This window comes from Perognathus longimembris, chromosome 5 (assembly GCF_023159225.1).
Source record: "Perognathus longimembris pacificus isolate PPM17 chromosome 5, ASM2315922v1, whole genome shotgun sequence".
Taxonomy (NCBI): domain Eukaryota; kingdom Metazoa; phylum Chordata; class Mammalia; order Rodentia; family Heteromyidae; genus Perognathus; species Perognathus longimembris.
In genome coordinates this window covers 2,349,943-2,372,045 of record NC_063165.1, presented here as the reverse complement: position 1 = coordinate 2,372,045, position 22,103 = coordinate 2,349,943, and the positions used below count along the sequence as shown (strand labels likewise).

Genomic DNA, 22,103 nt, shown 5'->3' with positions numbered 1-22,103 from the left:
GGGCCGGGCTGCCCCCTCACCTGTGCTGTGAAAGGCGGGGGAATCCAAGGGAAGGGGAGGAGGAGGGAGGGGAGAGGAGGGGAGAGGAGGCAGAACAGAGAGGAGAGGGAGGGAGAGAAAGGAGAGGGAGGGGCGGGGAGGGAGGGGGAGGGGGAGGGGGAGGGGGAGAGAGGAAAGAGGGGAAGGGATAGGGAGCAGGAGGAATGGAGGGGAGGAAGGGGGAAGGGAGGGGGAGAGGGAAGATGGAGGGGGAAGAGACGGGGAGGCTGGGGTAGATAGAAGGGGGGAGTGGGGAGGGCCGAGGAGGGGTGGGGAGGAAGTGAGGATGAGGGAGAGGGAGAGGGGGAATGAAACAAGGGGGAGAGGTGTAGAGTAGGGGAGGAGAGAGGAGAGGAAAGAGGCTGGGAGGAGGGGGAGGGGGAGGCTGGAGAGGAAGGGGAGGGGGAAAGCTGGGTAGGAGGGGGAGACTGGGGAGGAGGGGGAGAAGCTGGGGAGGAGGAGGAGGGGGAGGCTGGAGAGGTGGGGAAGGGGGGAAGAGTTGGGGAGGAGGGGGAGGCTGGGGAGGAGGGGAGAGGGAGGAGCTGGGGAGGAGGGGGGAGGGGGAGGAGCTGGGGAGGAGGGGAAGGGGGGAAGAGTTGGGGAGGAGGGGGAGGCTGGGGAGGAGGGGAGGGGGAGGCTGGAGAGGAGGGGGAGGGGGGAAGCTAGGGAAGAGGGGGAGGGGGGAGGAGGGAGTGGGGAGGAGGGGGAGGCTGGAGAGGAAGGGGAGGGGGAAGCTGGGGAGGAGGGGGAGGGGGAGGAGCTGGGGAGGCTGGAGAGGAGGGGAAGGGGGAAGAGTTGGGGAGGAGGGGGAGGCTAGGGAGGAGGGGAGGAGGTGGAGCTGGGGAGGAGGGGGGAGGAGCTGGGGAGGAGGGGGGGAAGAGCTGGGGAGGGGGGGAAGAGCTGGGGAGGAGGGGGAGGAGCTGGGGAGGAGGGGAGGGGAGGAGCTGCTGGGGAGGAGGGGAGGGGGAGGAGCTGGGGAGGAGGGGGGAGAGGCTGGACAGAAGGGGGGGAGGAGGTCGTGGGGAGGGAGGGGAGGGGAGAGGGGGCAGGGAAGGGGGACGCAGGAGGGCGAGGAGGGGGAGGCCGAGGGCAGGGCGGGTGGGCGGGGAGAGGGGCGGGCGGCTGCGGAGGCCGGGGAGCCGCTGGGCCCCGCGGGGGGGGGGGGGGGGGGCGGGCGCTCGGGTTGGCTGCTCGCCCCGCCCCGCCCCGCCCCGCCCCGCCCCGCCGCCCTCCCCGCCCCCTGCTCGGGGGCCGCGGCCAGAAAGTACGGGGAAAAGTCCGGGCGCGGCGGCGGCGGCATGGGGTCCGGCTCCTCCAGCTACCGGCCCAAGGCCATCTACCTGGACATCGACGGCCGCATCCAGAAGGTGGGCGGCGGCGGGGGCCGGGGGGGGGGGGGGGGGGGTCGGCGGGGCGGGCCGGGGGGTCGGCGGGGCGCCGGGCGCAGGTGGCCGGGGTCCCCCCGGAGGCCCCGCGCGCCGCCTCCTCCGCTCCGCTCCGCTCCGCGCGCCGCGCCGGGCCGGGCCGAGCCTCTCGTTCCACCCCCGGGCTCGTGGCGGTGGCGGCGGCTCCGGCCGCCGAGGGCTCGGGCAGCGCCGGGCGGCGGGGTGCGCGGGCCCGCAGGAGGGGCGCTCGTCGTCGGGCTCCGCGCCCCGCCCTGGTCTCGGGGACACCCAGGCCCCGCCGAGGCCCCCGCCGAGGCCCCGGCCCACCCTCTTTGTTGGAGGCTCCGAGACTTCTGTTCCTGGCGGGCCGGGGGAAACGGTAGGAGAGCTGGGGGGGGGCTCCTCAGCGCCCCGAAGGCCACGGTGGGGACATTGCTCCGGACCCCCACTCGGAGGGGCCCGGGGAGGCCCGGACGGCCCTGCGGGGCACGGGGAGGGATGCGCCCTGGAGCCCTTCCTGGAGAGCCCCCCCCCACCGCCTGTCCAGCTGGGGGGGGGGTCACCTGGCGAGGAGGTGCCCGCCCCACGGTGGCGGGGGCTGGAGGAGGAGGTGCCCGCCCCCCCTCGGTGGTGGGGGCTGGAGGGAGGGCTTAGGGGCAGTGTGGCCCGGCATTCGTCCAGGACCCCCTCCCGCAGGGACGCAGGGGCAGGGACGAAGGGCCCTCTGCCCACACCCCTCAGCAGCCTGTGTGCGTGTGCACACGCGGGGCCACCCCACTCAGGCACACGTGCATGCACCCCGCTGAACCCCCCCCCAGCCGGCACACGCAAACCGCACTCCCTCCACTTCCTCTGCCCGCCAGTGAGGATTTGCGTGGAAGGTCGGCCTGGTTTATCTTTGGGGGGCGGGCGGGGGGGGGTAGGGCTGGGGGTTGATCCAGGGTCTCCTGAGTGCCAGGCGGGCAGGCAGGTGCGCTGTCTACCTCTGAGCCCCAGCTCGGCCCTCGTGGATCTCTCGCCCCGGGGGGGGGGGGGGGGAACACCGTGGCGCCTCCTTCCTAGGAATGAAGCTGATGGATGGGAGTGGGTGAAAAGTGAGGGAAGGTGGAGGGAGGGCTGGGCTCTGGACCGCCGTGGGTGGAGCAGGGCTGACACTGAGTCACCCTCAAGGGGGACCTCAGGGAAGGTCACCTGCAAAGCAGCCCCGGTGTGTGTGTGTGTGTGTGAGGGGGGTGTACCTGAGTGTGTCTATGACACTAAAGCAGGTCACGGTCATGGGGGGGGAGGGAGAGCGGGGCTGTGGGCCTCGGGCTCCTAGTCCTTGGGCTCACCCCTCCCCAGGCTGCCGTCCTGTCTGTGAAGGGACCATTACTTCGTTTATGGGCTGTAAAGAGGAGTGGATGAGCGGACATAAACAGCGCCCAGGGTGCTGCAGACAGAGCTCCGGAGCCTCGCCGTCCTCCTCTGTGCCCATAAATGTCCTTTCGCCCACAGGGCGGGGAGGAGGCCGCGCGTCCGGCCGGCCCACCCCGGTTCTCGACTCTGCTGTCCGCGTGCGCGGAGCTGGACGGCGGCTGGAGGAGCCGGCTGTTACTGGTTTCCGAGCGCGAGCTGGCAAGCGGTTACCCCCCCCCCCGACCTCTCGGGCTCTGCACCTGGCAGCGCTGTGCCCTGCGGTACTGAGCCTCGCGGGTACCCGGGCCTCCGGTGCTGGGCCCGCGGCGCTGTTGGTGGGACGCCTTCCCTCCGGCCCTGTGATTCCTCTCCTCGCAGTCCCAGGTGCTGGGTGCGTGTGCACGTTCCCAGCACGCAGTTGTCTCCCTTTATCCCCCATCTGGTCTGCCCGTGGCTTCCCGGGCGCGGGCCCGAGGAGGAGAGGGGAGCGCCTTGCTTCCTGCCCCGGCTGTCGGCCCCCAGTCCCGGTTCCACAGTCAGGAGAGAAGCGGGGAGCCGCCGGGGTCTTGGCTGTGAGGTGATCGGCCGCCCCGTTCCGGACACCGCGCTTCTCCTTTCCCGGACACACAAGGCGTTTGTCTCCAGTCCCCGCCTATGCAGAGAGGGCCAGTGGCAGGAACCGGGGATTCTGTCTGCCTCCGGGGGGTTTCCTCAGAGGGTGGGGGGAGGAGCCCGGGAGCCCCGTGTGAAGGCCGGCGGACCCCATGATCCCCAAGATGGTGGTGCCATCCCCGTGCCCGGCATTGGAAAGCCGAGGCTGGCGTCGGCGCCACCTCCCCCCGCCCGTGCTGAGCTCGGGGTCCGTTCGTGCGCGCGGCTCTGTTTCTGAGCTGCACGGGGGGATCGCGGTGGCCTGCTGTCGGAGGACTCTGAGGGAGGCGACCCGGGGAGGTGGCGGGGCTGGGTCGGTGCGAGGCTCCGGCGTGGCGCGTGGATGGCCACGGGCGGCCTGGCCTCGGGCCCGTGACCGCAGCGGGAGTGGCTGGGGGGCTCTAGCCTGGCAGTGAGCCGGCAGGTTGTGCTCCCGGGGGGTGGGGAAGGGCTCTTTGGCCGTACTGGGGGTTGAACTCGGGGCCTCACGCTTGCTAGGCAGGCGCTCTACCCCTTGAGCCACGTCTCCAGTCCCTTGTTCCGTCAGTCGTCCCGGCGTGGGCTGTGATCTCCTTTCTGGTGCTTCCCCGTGCCCCTGGGGTGGCCGGCGTGTGTCACGCCCACAGCCACTGTGCTTCCCGTGGCTGGGGTCAGTGTGTACTCCCTCCCCCGCCCCCCGGAATCTTCCAGGCTGCTGCGGTGGGGGCTGCAGGCCCAGCTCAGAGCCAGGGCAAAGTCGGCCTCGCTGGGAGAGGGTGGGTGGGAGGCCAAGGTGCCCGTTCCAGCCTCAGAGCCGGGGCTCCCCGCCCTGCCTCCCCGGAAGCCCAGCTTCGGGGCCTTCCTTCCCGGCGGAGGGGCGAGATCCATGCGTCAGGGCCACCTGTGGCCCCGCGGGAGAGGCAGGGGCCGGACGGTGCCCAGGTGGGGCGCCCTCCCCGGCCTGACTCCAGTCACAAGGCCACTCGCGCGCTGGCGCGGTTAATTTTCCGCTGCCCCTCGCTGTGTCCGCCGGGCAGAAGCTCTTCCGAGCACCTCCTGCCTCCCGTCGCAGGGGGGGGGGGCAGGTGCGACCTCGCCCCTGGTGCCCTGCCCTGGCCTGGGACGGCAGCCGGGGCGGTGCCCTGCTCTGCCCTGCTCTGCCCCGGAGGGCGGGCCAGGCTGTGAGCTGTGGGGGGGGGGGGGGGGGCTGGGAATGGCGGCGGTGCTCTGGGCTCTCCCGCAGTCCTCCCTATGGGAGCCCCGAGGCCTTTCTGTCGCTGTCATGAGGAAGCATGGAGGACAGGGACGCTGCCGGCCACCGATGGGAAGGCCACGGCCACACTTTGAGGGCCAGGCCTTTCCCTGGCCCCCGCTTCTTTTTTTTTTCGGGGGGGGCCGTGTCCCGTTGGTGCCTGACCTCGGGGGGGCTCCTGTGGCCGTGGGGGGCCGCTGGCCCGGCGTCTGGGAAGATTCCCCGTGGGAACACGGCGGGGGGCCGGTGCCCCTTGTTGTCCTTCCCTGAAGCGGGGCCTCTCCAGCCCCCGGGCCCCACCGTGCGCGCCCTCAGCTCTGACACGGAGGACGCCCCGGTTCCGAGCACCCGGATGCCCAGGGTCCCCCACTCCCCGTGTCCACACCGGCAGCTGTGCGGCTCCTGGCAGCAGGAGCCCGTGGACGTGGCCGGGGGGCCCAGGCGTCCGTGGAAAGTCGGGGGGATTCTCCCGCTGCCCCCCCCCGCATGGGGACGGCCCGAGCACTTCTTCCTTGGGAGCCCCTGTACGCTGGGGCGCCCCTCAGCCACGCACAGCCCGCCCGTGGGCCCGTCGGGGGGCCGGGACATGGGGAGAGAAGTCCCGGGGGGCTCTCCCGGCCCTCCCTCGGGCTCCAAGGAGAGACGATGGGGAGAGTGCAGGGGCGTCCCGGGACCCCAGGCGCTGGACTGGAGCCGGCGTTCCCCAGGCCGGGCGAGGGAGGGTGGGGCGGGCTCCGTGGTTTCCGTATGGAGGGGGGTGGGCTCCGTGGTTTCCGTGTGGAGGGCAGGCGGGCTCTGTGGTTTCTGCATGGAGGGCGGGGGGGGGGGCGGGCCTCCGTGGTTTCCATATGGAGGGACAGGCTTCGTGGTTTGTGCATGGAGGGGCAGGCTCTGTGGTTTGTGCATGGAAGGGGGGGCGGGCTTCGTGGTTTGTGCATGGAGGGCGGGCGGGCTTTGTGGTTTGTGCATGGGGGGGGCGGGCTCTGTGGTTCTGTATGGAGGGGTGGTGGGCTCCGTGGTTTCCGCATGGAGGGCAGGCGGCTCCGTGGTTTGTGCATGGAGGGCGGGGGCTCCGTGGTTTCCGCATGGAGGGCGGGTGGGCTCTGTATGGAGGGGTGGTGGGCTCCGTGGTTTCCGCATGGAGGGCAGGGCGGCTTCGTGGTTTGTGCATGGAGGGCGGGGGGCTCCGTGGTTTGTGCATGGAGGGCGGGGGGCTCCGTGGTTTCCGCATGGAGGGCGGGGGGCTCCGTGGTTTCCGCATGGAGGGCGGGTGGGCTCCGTGGTTTCCGCATGGGCCACCTGAGCACATGTGGTGGGCAGAGCTGTGAGCCTGTGCCCGCCCGGCTCCGCAGTCCCCTTCCCACCCCCAGGCTGGGGTCTTTCCCTTTGCCTCTCCATCCTTACGCGCTGTCTTGAAGCCGGGCTGGCTGCGGGGAGCAGGAGACCCCCGCGGGGGCTTCCGGCACCTCCTTTTCTGAGCCCGGCCTTAGGACAGCCGGACCTGGGGGACTCTGGTGAAGAGGTCGAGGGAGAGTCGCAGCGAAGGGCTGCTCACCGAGTCGCCTCTCGCCCGCATCCAACCTCGAGAAGCAAAGCAGATTGCCACCAGAGAAACCTCTGGAGACGCGCCCCCCAGCCCCCAGCCTAGCCAGGCCTCCGCGCAGAGCCCAGCCTCCGCACGCTTCCGATTCTCTAGTCCCTCGTCCTTTGCGTTTCCAGTCCGCTGTGATCCATTATTGATAGCAGCAAGGGAGATCGGCCTCAGACGCCACAAGTAGGAAAAACAGAAGCGAGGCGAGCCAGAGAAATGACAAGGGTGACAAGCAGATCAACCAAGACAAACGGGTCTGAGGCCCGAGCGGAGGCGGGCGCGGGGAGAGCGCGGTAGGGTGGCGGCGTGCCGTCCGTCCGTCCGTCCGTCCGTCCGCAGGGGAGAGACCCCGGCCTCCCGGGTGTGAGGCCGAGAGCCTCTCCCACCAACCCAAGACTCGGGCGCTGACCCCGGCCTGAGGAGGGAGGGTCTTTACATCACCGGGGCCCAGCCCCGGGGCGGGGGGGGAGGAGGTGAGCCTCGTGGTCCCCCTCCTGCCCCCTCTGTGCCGTGGAGTGAGCACTGTGCGGCCAGGAGCCCCTCTTTGTGAGCCCTTCCCGCCCTGCCCTTCCCTTCCTGCGCGCATGCGCTGTGGCCGCGGAGGAGTCACTCCACGCTCTCCGAGCCTTGGAGTGTGCGAAGCAGGAGCGGCCGCCTCGCACTGTGCGCGGCCAAGGACGACCGCTGCCTCCGAAGCCGGTGGTGAAGGGAGGAAAGCGGACCCCGTGCCCCCCCCCACCCTGCGCCCCCCGACCCTGTACCACCTCCATCACACGCGCACGAACCCCTGCGGTCAAGTTGGGACCCCCTCCCTCAGACGGTGGGGGATGGTTGCACTACTGTTCTCCCCCCACCCCCGTGGATTGATTACATTGTTTATTGTGAAAAGGAGCCCTCATCGTTTAGAGGCAACACCGAGATACAGATGGGGGGGGCGGGGGCTGGTCGGGGACTCGGCCCCGCGGTGAATGCACGGACAAGGGCGGTTGCTGGGCGCAGGAGGAGGGGGCGAGGGGCAGGACTGGGAACCGGGGGGGGGGGGTGGTGCCGGATGGGTGGGTGGGGGATGGGCGGGTATGGGGTGATAGCTCGTGGCCCTTGCTCCGGTAGACAGGTACCCGGGGGGTCGTAGAGGGGTAGGAGGTGGGATGTGGTCGCGGCCTCTGCTTGGATTTCTCTTACGTGGCGTGGGTGGCGCTCTGGCACTGGGAAGCTCGTGGAACTCTCACCTGTCCACTCCTCCTGTGTGGGGCCCCGTGGGAGAGGCGCTCGCTGGCCAGGGCGGCCGATGCGGCTGTCTGGGGGTGGAGCCCCCCCCACCCCCGAAGCCCGCAGGGCTGTGTGAACGCCCCGTGGCTCACAGAGGCCATGGGAACGGATTCACAGTCGGTGCTGGGCAATGCAAGGAATGTGAGCGGAGTTATCTCCCTGGCGGGAGGAGGAGCCGCGTCGGGGTCTCGGGGAAGCCGGGGCAGACGCGGGCAGGGCAGGGCAGAGCAGCCGGCCGCCCCGCCGGGCCCACGGGTGAGGTCACAGCTAGCCGGGCCCCAGGCGCCCTCCACCCCACGGTGACTCGGATGGGCTGGAGGCGGCTGCCTTGGGCACCCTGCTGTCAGGCCCAGGGGGAGCGAGCAGGCCTCGGGCTCGGTGTCAGGATTCAGTGTTAGCAAAGGGGATCTGGGTAGCACTTGGGGTGGCCTCGCCCCCATGCTCTGACACCCCACCCCACCCCGCCAGGCTGGGCACGAGGCCTTGGTAAGATTGCTCCTGGAACCGGGACCGGCTGCAGCCCTCCCCTCCCCTCCCCTCCCAGGCCCCCGGGCTTGGGGGTCTTCTTCCTGCAGACCCTTGCAGCTTCCGGCTCCCGAGAACATGGCGGCGCCCCCGGTGCTCCCCCTCCTCCCCCCCCCCCCCCCCCCCGTCCCCCGCTCTGCCCGCAGCCATGTGCAATTTAGATCCCGGTTCCCGTCCTCTGGTTAAATGTCGCTTAATTCCTCTTGTGCTTGGCTTGACGCCAAAGAATATTCTTTCCGAGTAAAAACGGTAAAGACCTCTTTCCTCTCGCGGGGATTTTATGTACACGCAGCACCCGTTCTCCTATCTGGCTCTGTGATCGACGACTCCGCCTCAGCTTCCTGAGCTGGAGAACTTTCTCCACGGTTCCAGAAGCCCGCCTCGCCGCTGCAGGTTTGCAGAACCCACCGCCGCCGTGTCAGGGAGGGAACAAAAGAATCATTCTGATCCCGCTACACCGAGGAGGCTGCGGGCGCGCGTGTGCCCGTGCCGCAGGGCGCGCACAGGTGTGTGCGTGTGCACAGACGGCTTTGTGGCGCACGTGTGTCGGGCCGGTGTTTGCCCGGCGCTGCGTCCACAGCAGCTGCCGACGCGGTGTTGCGTGCTCTCTGGTGCTGGCGCGCTGGCGCGGCGGGTGATCCTCTGGCTGTGGGAGCCTGGGCCTCTCCCGGAAGCCACCCAGGCGCGCCTGTGTGGGGGTGCAGGCCGAGCAGGGGTGACCTGCTTGCCGTGAGGACCGGATGCACTCATCCAGAGCAGCGCCGGGCACGGAGAAAACGCTCTGCGGTTGGGGTTACGTGGAGGAGGCAGGTTTGCTACGGGCCAATCCTGGACGGAAGGATCCTGGGCGAAAGGGCTGAGCGGCTCCGCAGCAGGGGCTGCATGGAGACGCTGTCTCCGTCTGTGTGTGTGCACGCGCGTGTGTGTGTGTGTGTGTGTGTCAGTGTCTCTCCATCTCTCTGTGTCTGTCTCTCCCTGTGCCACCCCGGTGGCCTCACCTTACACGACTTCAGATCACACTCGCAGTGACGGCGAGTTCACACACAGCTGTAGGACAGGGCACCGAGGTCGGAGCCCCCCTGCCCCACCCCCCCAGTCCCCAGTGGGTGGCGACCCGGTCCACCCCACACCCCGCAGGTCCAGGCCCCCACTCTTCACGGTCCTCTCATTGATAGCCGCGCATGTCACCTGGTGGGTAGGTTCTTCTGGCCACTGCCACTGCCACTAGAACCTTCCATCATCCCAGGATGTTTCAGGAATGCCATGCATCCGGAGTTGGGCCGTGCGTGGCCCCGGGCTATCCTTTTTCACTGAGCGTAATTCCGCTGAGGCGCATTGCGTGGAGTAACCCCGTTTTCTTGCCGCGTGGCCTCTGGGAGTCTTCCGCAGAAGGGTGCTGGGATGTCCCCCCTTTCGGGCTATCCATCGCTACTCCCTCTTGCCAGTGTGGGTGTCCCTAGTACCCGCTTTGGGTGTTGTGGAGACCCGGGTGGCTGTCTGGTGGTTGTTCTTATTTCTCGGGCTGCTGCTGGGGCTGGAGCTCAGGGCCTTGTCCTCTTGATTTGCATTTTCTGCCCGAGGCTGGCTCTCTGCCACTTGAGCCACTCCTGACTTAAGAGGCTCACCGACTTCCCTGCCCGGGCTGGCTTGTAGCTACAGTCTCTCAGTCTCAGCCTCCTGAGCGGCCAGGATGATGGGCGAGAGCCGCCGGTGCGTAGCCAGAGTGGCTGCTTTCCGCAGCAGCGACCCTGGCTGCGGGGGGTGGGGGTGGGGGTGGGGGAGCGCTGGTCCAGGCAGACATTGATCCTTGACGAGCACCGAGCTAGGAAGCAAATGAGAACATGGTGGCGCGTTCATGCTGAAGTGCAGGACGTGGAGGGACACGGGGAGAACAGGCAGGGCCACATCCAGCCCCAGACGTGCACCTGCCCTCCCTGGGGCCGCGCCAGCCTCCCTCCCTCCCTGCCCTCCTCCCTCCCTCCCTCCACCAGGCACTCAGCTTCGGGGGGGGGGGACCCACACACCCAGGCTCTCATTCTCCACACTGGCTTTTCACATCCCTCGGGGGGCAGGTCGTAGAGCAATTCTGATGAGGGAAGTGGTTCTGGGGGCCCCGTACCCCGGGCTCAAAGGAGCTGGAAACGGTGGATGCTGTTGCTCAGGCACCGCCATCACGGACAGCGCCCGGCCCCCGGCACCGCTTACCGGGCCGGGGTGCTTGGACAATCGGAAAGGTGACGCCGGTGCCTCCTGTGCCCGGGAAGGAAGCGGTGGCCCCGGCTCCCGGCCTGGCAGTGGGTTTCTTGGTGAAGTGGGGAAGGGTGCCGCTCGCCCAGGAGGGGGATTCCTTGGGGGATGGCTGGCGTAGGGGGCTGCGGGCCCCCAAACTTGGCTGCTCCTGGGGCGGGGGGACGTTGGGGTGAGGCCGACGCTGGGTTGGCTGTTTGACTTTCCAGCCTGCCAAACCCAAACCCTCACGGCCGTGTGGTCCTCCTGTTTGTCCAGGATGTAGCGAATTTCCTGCCCTGGAACCGCAGGCTGAGCGAGAAGCCACAGCCCCGGGCAGCCGCTGACTCGGTGCCAATGCAAACCAGAACCTGGCAGCCTCAGGGAGGCTCCTGCAGCGCCTGCCAGCAAGCCCCGCACGCAGACGCGGGGGGGGGGGGGGGAGCCTGTCCACTGTCCCGGGAGGGCGGCACACAGGGAGCGTCGCCCCCAGCGGACTGCCTCCCCCCCCCCGTGCTGAGATCCCCCCCTCCTGCCGCATGCCAGTCCCTCAGAACAGGGCGGGCCCCCACCTGTCACGATTGGAGGGACCCCAAGCCTAGAGAGGCGGGTGAGCGGGCAGACAACGAGAAGCCACTCTGATTCAGAGTCCTGCACGGTGCCGGCCTGCCCAGCTACACACCGCGCCCCCCTCGTCCCCCCAGGACCCAGGGTCCCCCCCACCCCCGCGCAAGGCCGACCCTCCTCAGAACGCGCGGGGAAAGGCAGGGAGGGAAGGCGGCGGCGACGGCGGAGGTGAAGAGCTCTGCGGGTCCTGGCGTGCGCCCTCCGGGCTGCGTCTCCCGCGGCCTCCCATCCGGGGCCACGGGGCCTTCACCGTGCGCTGCGGAGACCCGAGCTGAGCTCGGGCCGGGGTCTCCCCGACGCCCACCCCCCGGGAGGCTCTGCCTGGGGACTGGGAAGGGGACGAGGCTCCGGAGCAGTCCCGGGTGGGGCCTGACAGCAGGTGCAGGCCGGGCCGCCCTAGGCCAGGCCTCGGAAGCGTCTGGGGTGGCCGGGTGGCCGGTGGTCCCTCCCCTAGCTCCCCACGGGGTGGGGGGCGGGCTGTGCTCGAGGGACCTCGCCAGACCCGTCCTCTCCACTCCAACACGGAGATCAACCCAAGAGAGACGAGCCGGCAAAGCCCCGGCTGCCCGTGACCATAGAGGGGGGCCTGGGTCGAGAGGAGGCTCGGTGCCCAGTGCGGGTCACGCCCGGGTCCGCCCGCCCCGGGGCCTCTCCTGTGGTGGAGGGCAAGGGCGGCACCGCCGGGCTGCGCCCCATGCCGGGAGCCCCTCCCCAGCCCGGGCTGTGCCTGCCACGGCACGGCGCGGCGCCGGGCAGACGCGGTGGGGAGCCCTTCGGGGTGCGTCCCACAGCCAGGACTCCCGAGACGGACGCTTGCTCAAGTCCCGGGGCAACCGGGACGGCGGCGCACTGGATGGGAGCCTCCGCCGAGGGGCGCAGTCCTCCTTTGCAAACCCCACCCACCCTCCTCGGCGTGCAGGTCCCAGGGCCCCAGGGGCACGTGGCTCCGGGCGTCCCTCCAGAGCCGGGCCGGGTCTCCTTGTGCGTTTCCCCCGTCTCGTGTGAGCCCCACGGCGCCGCGGGCCGAGCCGCGTGGTCTGCCGTGCGTTCTTCGCGTCCTCCAAGCCGGAGGGCGTCTGACATCTTTCCCACGGGTCTCGTGACTCCTGCCTGTCGTGGTTACGTCTCCTGGCCCCGTCTTGTTGATTTTTGGTGCTCTGTCTCTGCATGAAGGGCGGAGGGTTTGCAGAGAAATCCAGCGTGTGGCCGGCCAACCCCGTGCCCTCCTGACGAGACCGCGTGAGGCTGCTCTCCTGGGGCCCGGGACGGCTGGGGGGGCTGGACCATTGACCCCCCCTTTCTAGTCTTGCCCTGTGGGAGGCTGACACCCAGAAGGAAAGGTCCAGCTGTGGTGCTGGCTCAGACGGAGAGTGGCCACACAACAAAAGAGCGCCGCTCAAGCCAAGTGACAAGTAGTTAGAAAACGACTCAAAGAACCGCATGGCAGGAAGTCGGGAAACGCGGAGGAGGACACGGCGTTGCTTTCCTTTGCAGACACCCGGCCTTTTGTCCGAAGGCGTCCACGGGAACCTGCGAGCCGGTCTCCCGGGGCTCCTGGTGGACGGGCGGGGCAGCCAGGGCCAGCGAGCCGGAAGGGCCTTTTTCAGTTGGTGCCTGGGAGACTTTCTATGTAGACTTTTAAGAGTCTCCATTATTTATACTATCCCGAGGCTAGGAAGCCAAGCAGAGGCGAAAACCAAACAAAGCTGTCTCCGATTTCAACCATGGTCCTTCTAAACGACTCTCTCCTCCAGCTCTAGAATATTCCCAAGTTCCCGGCCTTCCAGGTCAAAGTCTGGGATCCTGACCTTCAGGTTGCCCCTCCCCGGGGGGGGGGGGGGGGGGTGGCGGGGGTACTGTGTATGCTCTGGCGTTGTGCTTTCACCTTGGCCCGGTGAGAGCATCCAGCCAACCCCCCACCCCCACCCCGGGGCGGAATTCCCACCATCCCCCCAACGCCGCTGGGCAGAGCACTGGGCGGGAAGGAGATGGCGCCCCACTGACTTCGCATGGGAAGCAGGGACTGGCACGCGCTTCCAAAGTTGGGGACAGGAGAAACCAGATATCATTTAAAGATATTCCGGTTTGTAAGTTATCTACCACCTTGCTAACGAGGCTTAAGAGAAGAGAAAAGGCATCTCCATGCCGTCAGGAAATCACACATGAAAGGCGACACCCCAGTTTCTCAACCAAGACTTGCATTTCTGGAAACCCTGGCCCATCGGGGCCTGGGTCCCCGGCAGGCACAGATGCCTGTCCAGCCAGCTGCCCCTCTGGGGGTCCGTGGTTGTGTGCCTCCTTTCCTGGGGGGCTCGGAGTGTCTCCCTGGAACTTAGGAGACCCTGGCTGGGGGTGAGCAAGAGCCTGCCGCCGAGGGGCAGTCAAGACAAAGCAGACCCCGGCCACGGCTGCCCGCGTCGCAGACTGTGAAACGGAGGCCGCTCGCCCAGTCTCGGGGCGACGGGCAGGGGGCACCAGGGTCCCCGCCGGGCAGGTGTGGGATCTCCTCGCGCTCCTCAGAATGGTGCCCCGTGGCTTATTTCTAGACGTTAAGTGGAGCCTTTGGATCCGGAGGACCCGAGGGAGGTAAAGACGTGGATAGAGAGAGGGTGACAGCTGTTGCGACCCCCCGGCCAAAAGCGGCTGCCCCAAGCAGGGCTCCCCCCGGGGTCAGCCACGTGGGCTGTGGGTGTGTGTTTTCCGTGGCACCGGTGGTGGAGAGGGGCTCTGTTGCGGTCTTCACCCCCCACCCGGACGGCGCAGTGTGTCGGCCGCATCCCGTAGCTCTCTAGCACTGAAAGGCGGTCCTTCTCAGTGTGTCCGCGTTTGCTTTTCCACGTAAGAGCCGGGGAGGCCGCCGGGCACTGGCCGTGACGCCGGGCGCTTAGCGTCCCGCGTGGGCCTCCGGACCGTCGCCCCGTGAGCGAGCGGCAAGCGCGACTGCCCGCCGGCCGGAGGCGCGCACACCGAGCAGAGGCGTGCAGTTCCTCCCCACTCGCGCGGACCAGCCAAGCCCAGGGGCGCGCGGGGCATTCCCCAGCCGCGATTGGGGGTTGTCCTTTCAAAGGAGACCTTCCGGTCAGAGGGGGGAGGGGCGCGTGGCGTCTCCCGTCGCCATGGAAACCAGCGGCCCTCGCGGCCACCTGACCGCCTGTCTTCTCTCTCTGGCAGGTGGTGTTCAGCAAGTACTGCAACTCCAGCGATATCATGGACCTGTTCTGCATCGCCACAGGCCTGCCACGGTGAGTGTCCACGCGGTGTCCGCCCCCGTGGTCTCTGCCACGGTGAGTGTCCTCACGGTGTCCGCCCCCGTGGTCTCTGCCACAGTGAGTGTCCACGCGGTGTCCGCTGCTGTGGTCTCTGCCACGGTGAGTGTCCATGTGGTGTCCGCCGCTGTGGTCTCTGCCACGATGAGTGTCCACGCGGTGTCCGCCCCCGTGGTCTCTGCCACGGTGAGTGTCCTCACGGTGTCCGCCCCCGTGGTCTCTGCCACGGTGAGTGTCCACGCGGTGTCCGCCCCCGTGGTCTCTGCCACGGTGAGTGTCCACGTGGTGTCCGCCCCGTGGTCTCTGCCACGGTGAGTGTCCACGCGGTGTCCGCCCCCGTGGTCTCTGCCACGGTGAGCGTCCACGCGGTGTCCGCCCCGTGGTCTCTGCCACGGTGGGTGTCCACGCGGTGTCCGCCCCGTGGTCTCTGCCACAGTGAGTGTCCACGCGGTGTCCGCCCCGTGGTCTCTGCCACGGTGGGTGTCCACGTGTGTCCCGGTGAGCATCCATGTGGTCTCTGCCGGGAGGACCAGGGTGCTCAGGGCCGCCCCGGAAGCCCGAGGCAGGGCACACAGTGGTGAGGGACGCACAGAGGGGCCGTCTCTTCCCACCGGTAACGCTCAGGAGCCTGAGGTCCGAGAACCTCGGGTGGAAATCAGCCTGGTGGGCAAATCTAAAAAAATCTCCTAACTCCCCCTTCATCAGCAAAAAGCAAGTGGTAGAGGCTCAGCTCCTGGCCAGGGGTGGGAGGCCTTAAGTTGTGACACAAAGAAAGACAAAAGGAAAGAGAATTATGCTGAGGAGTATGCGTGTGTTATATGTTTATGTAAATACATATGAACACATAACACATATGCATATGTGTATGTGTGTGTATGTATATATTATATATATATATATGTATCCTCGTGTAACGACCCTGGATGAGGTTGTCGCTGCCCCGGTTCAGGTTCTTGACTTCACGCTGCAGGTCAGAGTGTAAGGAACTGGGTCGGGGTGATGGCCCCTAGGCCCCTGGAGACCCGAGCAGGCTGGAGGGCAGCGCGTCTCCGCCGCTTCAGGCCGTTCCGTAGGAGAGGTTGGCGCCGGGCTAGCTGGAGTCTCCGGGGATCTGGAAGTACTACAGCAGCTACAGATTCATCCACTCTGACCTACCTGCTAGCTCCTGTGGCACCACGAGTCTGCTTCTAATCCCCCAGCTCAATAAACTAGGCTGCTCCGATGCCCACTTGAAGTTACGTAAAAGCTGACAGGCACTTGGAGTGTGCCCCGCCACTCCCCTGCATCGCTTCCGGGGGGCAGCTCGGCTCTCAGCACTGCGCCTGGGCCCGCGTGCAGGGCCCCGACCTTTTGGGGGGCCGTCTGGCATAAGGGCTATGTTAGGGGCTCAGGCCTGGGGCCGGGCTGACGCCGGCGTGTGTTACGGGGTTTGGGGGCGCGGCCCTGGGGCCGGGCTGACGCCGGCGTGTGTTACGGGGTTTGGGGTGCGGCCCTGGGGCCGGGCTGACGCCGGTGTGTGTTACAGGAACACAACCATCTCCCTCCTGACCACAGACGACGCCATGGTCGCCATCGACCCCACCATGCCCGCAAACTCAGAACGGTACGTAGCTGCAGTGGGGCCGTCTTGGGGTGCATCTGGCCCCTGCACCCCCCCTCCCCTGCAGGAGCAGCACTGTGGGTGTTGCCGCAGGGAAATCTGAAGTTTCAGCAATGCTGGCAGGGAGCGGGCAGGCGGCAAGAATGAAGCAGAACGCGCTCGCTCCTGCACCGGAGTTGACCTTCTGTGCGCGGTAGGCGCCCTGCGAGGGGGAAGTGTGCAAACGGGGAAACCGAGGGCGGGGGGGGGGCAGGAAGATCTCTGCAGTAAGCTTAGGAAGGGACGTGGAGGGCTGGGCTCCCGGAGGCTCCTCTGGAACATTCTGTGAGTAGCGGGAAGAGGCCGGGGCGCAGGAGGAGGAGACTGGCAAGGACGAGAAGGTCAACCCTCCCGCAGTCCCCCGGCCACGGAGAAGCATGGCGTCCCCGCGTCCGGTGGCTGCTCGGCCACCGGTGGGGTGGGCGGGGGAGGAGCTCCTCCAGCCAGCGCGTGCGTCTATCTGCGCCTCCTTCCTCCTGTGCCGGGGAGCCCGCCCCCCTCCTCGGTCGCCCCGACACCCAGGGGCTTCAGTGCCCTCCCTGGCGACGGTTCGTCTCCGCCCGCGGGGCTCCGGAGCCTGCCCAGCCCTGTCTGCCTGAACCCCGGGGAGGCTGCTGGGTGCGGGGCCGTTCACGCAGCCAGGAACAAATAGGGCACCGGCTCCGCGCTGCGGCTCGGTGACCGGAAAGGGTGTCGGGAGCCCGGCGAGGGGCTCCGAGCCCCCCGTGTGGAGCTAGCCCCCCTCCGCAGCGAGGCTGGACTCCGTGTCCGGGACAGGGGTGGAGCGAGGCGCGGGCGCGTGGCGGGAAGGGACGGGACGGCGGCGATGCGGGACGGGCCCGCGGGCTCGGCACGGCCGGGAGACGCGCGCCCTCACGCGTGCCACAGCTCCCCGGGGCCCCCATGGGGGCCCCAGCTCTGCTCGGGGCTCCGCTCCCACGCCGAGGGCGTCCTGAGGGAGCCGGGCTCAGCCCGCCCAGCCCACCCGCGCACACGTGTGGCTCGAACACGGTACCCAGCGCTTAATCCCCTGCCGGTCGTTCTCACTGGGGACGCGTGCGTGCCCCCTGCCCCCCCCCGCTCTGGGGGACACGCTCGTCAGGGGGACACGCTCATCGAGGGGGACACGCTCGTCACGGGGACACGCTCATCGGGGGGACACGCTCGTCGGGGGACACACTCGTCATGGGGGGACACGCTCGTCACAGGGGGGGTCACGCTCGTCACAGGGGGGGTCACGCTCATCACGGGGGGGACACGCTCGTCACGGGGGGACACGCTCGTCACGGGGACACGCTCATCAGGGGGGACACGCTCATCGGGGGGGACACGCTCGTCAGGGGGGACACGCTCGTCACAGGGACACACTTGTCACAGGGGGGACACGCTCGTCACAGGGACACACTTGTCACAGGGGGGACACGCTCGTCATGGGGGACACGCTCGTCACGGGGGGGACACGCTCGTCACGGGGACACGCTCATCAGGGGGGACACGCTCGTCACGGGGACACGCTCGTCACGGGGGACACGCTCGTCAGGGGGCACACGCTCATCACGGGGACACGCTCATCACGGGGGGGACACACTCATCACGGGGGACACGCTCGTCACGGGGACACGCTCATCACGGGGGGACACGCTCATCACAGGGACACGCTCGTCACGGGGGGACACGCTCGTCATGGGGGACACGCTCGTCACGGGGACACGCTCATCAGGGGGGACACACTCGTCAGGGGGGACACGCTCATCACAGGGACACGCTCGTCACGGGGGGACACGCTCGTCACAGGGGGACACGCTCGTCACGGGGACACGCTCATCACAGGGACACGCTCATCAGGGGGGACACGCTCGTCACGGGGACACGCTCATCACGGGGGGACACGCTCGTCACGGGGACACACTTGTCACAGGGGGGACACGCTCGTCACGGGGGACACACTCATCACGGGGGACACGCTCGTCACGGGGGGACACGCTCGTCACAGGGACACACTTGTCACAGGGGGACACGCTCGTCACGGGGGACATGCTCATCACGGGGGGACACGCTCATCACAGGGACACGCTCGTCACGGGGGGACACGCTCGTCACGGGGGGACACGCTCGTCACGGGGACACGCTCGTCAGGGGGGACACGCTCGTCACGGGGACACACTTGTCACAGGGGGGACACGCTCATCACGGGGGACACACTCATCACGGGGGACACGCTCATCACGGGGGACACGCTCGTCACGGGGACACACTCATCACGGGGGGACACGCTCGTCACGGGGGGACACGCTCGTCACGGGGACACGCTCGTCAGGGGGGACACGCTCGTCATGGGGGACACGCTCGTCACGGGGGGACACGCTCGTCACGGGGACACGCTCGTCACGGGGGACACACTCATCACGGGGGGACACGCTCGTCACGGGGGGTCACGCTCGTCACGGGTGGACACGCTCGTCACAGGGACATGCTCATCACGGGGACACGCTCGTCACGGGGACACACTCATCACGGGGGGACACGTTTGCCTGGTCCCAAATGTCAGGGGGCGGAGCTGAGCGTGGGGGAGGGTCGTCCTGATTCTCCTCCGCCACTGAGGCTCTACCATACCCCCCCAAGAGAGCAAGGGCGCCTCCCCTCTCCTCCTCCCACCCCCCAGCTGCTGACCTGGGTTCCGGGGACCCTGGGACTCCGGCCCCCGCGTCCCTGGGGCCTCCCTGCCGTGCCGGTGCCCTTTGCTCTGTCTGGGAAGTGGCCCAGCCCCGCTCCACGTTGGGGGGCCCTCTGGGTCGCGGGTCTCGCCCACAGCTCCGCGTGAACCAGGCCCCCTCCACGCTGCACGTGAAGGCGGCCCCCTCCCGACGGGTCTGGGGCCAGCTCGGCAAGGGGCGCCCGGCAGGCAGGCGGGCTGAGGACCACCGGGGCGGTGCGAGGGCAGGGAGTCCCCAAAGTCACTCTGCACCCCAGGTTTGTGCCCCCAGCCCGCTCAGGACCAGGAAGTCCCGCAGGTCCTGGCTGTGCCCTTCCCGGAAAGATCTAGAAACCACAGCCCCCACACCCACCGTCCCGGCGGCCGCGTGGGCGGTGTGGTTGCCGGGCTTGTCTCTCTGTGGCTTCCGTCCCCTCTGGGGGTCCCGGAGTCCCTCCGCCCAGCTCCCCCCCCCCACATCAGACCCCAGAGCCACGGCCTCGGAGGCTCACGCCTGAGTGCCTGCCGCTCCCCTCGCCCAGCCCCTCCTCCCGTCACCCCCTCCACAGCCCGGGGTCCCCCGCCGCTGCCGGCTGCGGGATGCGGTCCGGACCTCGTGAACGTCGGCTCCAAACCCACCGCCACGGACCTGTCCGCTACTGCTGCCACGGCCTGGCAGGTGCCACCCCCCGCCCCCGCCCTGCCCTGCCAGGCAAGGGGAAGGCCGTGCTCCCCCGACCCCCCCCCGTGTGGAAGGCCGTGCCCCCCCACCCCCTCGCTTAGCGTAGCTGCCTCCCCGACACCAGGATCCCCCCAGGCCGCCTCCTCCTAGATGGGTTTCAGAGGAAGACCAGCGCCCAGGCACCCCGGTTGCAGGGAAAGACCCGTGCCAGAAGCCCCAGCCCAGTGGGTCCCTCGGGGAGGGGGGGAGGGTAAGGGGGAGGGGGAGGGCTTCGTGTTGGTGGCGGGGAAGAACAGGACGATGAAGCTGTAACCGCGTTCGCGTGGAGACCGCAGCGTGTGGAGCCGCGCCAAGGCCCGGGAAGCGTCGCCATGTTCAGAGCCCAGGGGATTAGGGAACCGGGAGCCAAGACTAATCTCGAGCGATTACACGGCGCGGCCCCGGCAGCGCTGGCCCGAGGGCCTGGAAGGTTCCACGGCTGCCTGGACTTTGCGGAGGCACTGGTGTCCGGGTCCACGCCCGCTCCAGCCGGCCGTGCTCGGGTCTCGTCCTGCAGTCCCCCGCCGCCCCTGGAGCCGTCTCGGGGCTCTTGAGCCCGTCAGGATGGCCTGGGGGCGAGTGGGGCCCCCTTGGGGTAGACCGCCCGTCACTGCGTTATCGTAGCAGCTGAAGAGGCTCTCGGCCAGCCTGCCCTGCGCCCAGGGGCTCTGCGTCCCCACCGCCTGGCCCTTCTTTCCCCTGTCGCCATCCTCGGTACCTCCGCGTTGACTCCGGGGACAAAGCCCGAGGAGTGGAGGAGGCACAAGAAGAGCCCCGCGGCCCCTTGGAGAGAGGAGCCTCGGCCGTGGCGGCTTCCTGCCGCTCTGCGGAGCCCTGGCGCCTTCTCTCAGTGGCGGTGGTGGCGTCGTGGTTAGACACCTCAGTCCCCGCCCGGGGTCACTGCAGACGCTGCCCACTCCGGAGGGCCCCCCCCGCGCGCCCGCGGGGGGTCTGAGGGTCCCTCTGGAGTGCGGAGGCCCGTGGGGCGGGGCCTTGCCGAGGGGAAGAGCAAGAGGGTGGACGGGGCGCACAGGGGCCAGCTCTCTCCTCTGTCCTTGAGGCCAGGGGGAATCGCCCGTGGGAGGCGGGAGGGGTGGCCGTGGAAGCGCGTGCGGCTCTGTTCTCGCTCCTTCCTGGTTGCCCGTGGACCCCCGACGGCTGCTAACAGCTTGGGCGTGCCGCTCCACACCGGCTGCCTCGTTTTTGCCTCACACGGAGGCCTTGTGCGGGCTGGACGTGGTCAGGTCTGACGGAGGGGGCCCCCCCCTCCCGGCTTCAAAGCAGCCGTCTCTCTCTCAACTCATCCCCTCCTAAGACAGAGGAGTAGGGGGTCATCTGGTCCCTGGGTCCACTTACAAGGACACGGATTCCACCCTGTGACCTTGTGCAAACCCATTCACCTCCTGAGGGAATCTGGGCCTCTCAGGCCTCGGTACCGCGGGGCGTCCCCTGTGCCACCCCCTCGAGGACATGCTGTCGGTGGCAGCCGTCCACCACGGCGCCCGCCCCGTCAAGCCGGGGGACACAGGGCTCGTGTTCGTGGCTGGACCTCCAGCACCTGTGGACGGTGGCCGTCGGCGGAGAAGGGACGGTGGGCCAGCGCAGGCCGTGGACGGGAGCCCGCCGGCGGTGCTTTCCGCCCCCGCTGGCCGCGGCCGGCCTCTGGGCCTCGCCTGGCCCCCTCTGACCTGGGGTCTCGCCCCGGCTCCCGACGGGCCGTCCCCGCCTCGGCGGCAGTGGCATTTCGTCTGCCGTACGCACGGCCGGCGGCCTCCCTCTGTCCAGGCCCGCTGGGCCCCGTCACGGCCCCCGTGATGTGGGGGTGCCGTCGCCGCGAGCGTCGGCCGGGTGGGGGGGGTCTCACAGCCGCGCCAGCTGCCGCCGGTGCAGCCTCGGCGCCACAGCTTTGACGGCAGAAGTGACAGCCACCAGGTACCCGGCGACGCGTTCCGCCGGACGCAGACGGGAAGGAAGCGGACGGCTCTGCTAACGCGGGGCTGGGGCGTCGCTCAGGGGAAGCGAAGCGGCTTTTCGTGCACAAAGCCCTGGTTCCATCCCCAGCACCAGAAGGGAAGGGGGGGGCCCGGGAGGGAGGGAGAGGGAGGGAGGGAGAGGGAGGGCTCCACTGAACTCTAACTCGTGCCTGCTTTGGCTTATCTCCGCAAGCAGACACAGTCTCACACCGGCTCTCTCTCTCTCCCTCTCTCTCTCTCTCCCTCTCTCTCTCCCTCTCTCTCTGCAGAACTCCCTACAAAGTGAGACCCGTGGCTATGAAGCAGCTTTCCGGTAAGGCCTTGCTGTCATTTTTTTTTTTTTTAATGAAAAGAAATCAGAAGCTATTTCAGCCCCCCCCCCCACCATAGCCGAGTAGACACATTAAGCCTCTGACCCTGCAGCCCGTCTCCCGGGACCTCGGGTGACCGTGAGGCAGCTGCCCCCCCCCCCCCCCGGTCCTGCCTGAGCCTGAGGCGGGGAGGCCCGGCCCGCACCGCCCCGTTGCCCGCCCGCCTCGCCCGCCGGTGGTGGTGTTTCTAGGCTCGCTCTTTCCCCGCGGATGGCGCGCTTGCTCTCGCCGGTGTGTGGTTCCCACGGCACGGGGCGTCCCCGTCTCGGTGGGCGTGCACGCAGCCCGTCACCATCGCCGAACCCCACACGCAGAGCACCGACGGCGCCTCGGAACGTCTCCTTCACACCGCCGGCCGCCTGTCTGTCCGGCCCCCCGCCTTCGGATCACACGGATCAGCGGATCCCCCTTTCAGGAAGCTCGTAGAGGCTATAAGAGAGCCCCGGGGCCAGGCCGCCTTTGGGGGGCCGGGGGGCCTGTGGACGGGAAAGAGCTGAGCGTG

At 68.7% G+C, this 22,103-nt stretch overlaps 1 protein-coding gene across 4 annotated transcripts in view; it reads left to right on the top strand.

The window, feature by feature from the left end:
- Window positions 1-1,315: 1,315 nt before the first annotated feature.
- Pde9a (phosphodiesterase 9A) overlaps window positions 1,316-22,103 on the top strand; it is a 63,096-nt gene continuing 42,308 nt past the window's right edge. For 3 of the 4 annotated variants that reach the window (XM_048346182.1, XM_048346183.1, XM_048346186.1), the window contains exons 1-4: window positions 1,316-1,406; window positions 14,111-14,181; window positions 15,731-15,808; window positions 21,500-21,543. In XM_048346182.1, coding sequence (XP_048202139.1) covers window positions 1,338-1,406; window positions 14,111-14,181; window positions 15,731-15,808; window positions 21,500-21,543 — 262 coding nt within the window. In that variant the 5' untranslated portion in view covers window positions 1,316-1,337. The remainder of the gene's footprint in view (window positions 1,407-14,110; window positions 14,182-15,730; window positions 15,809-21,499; window positions 21,544-22,103) is intronic. The other variant, XM_048346187.1, reaches the window with a different exon arrangement.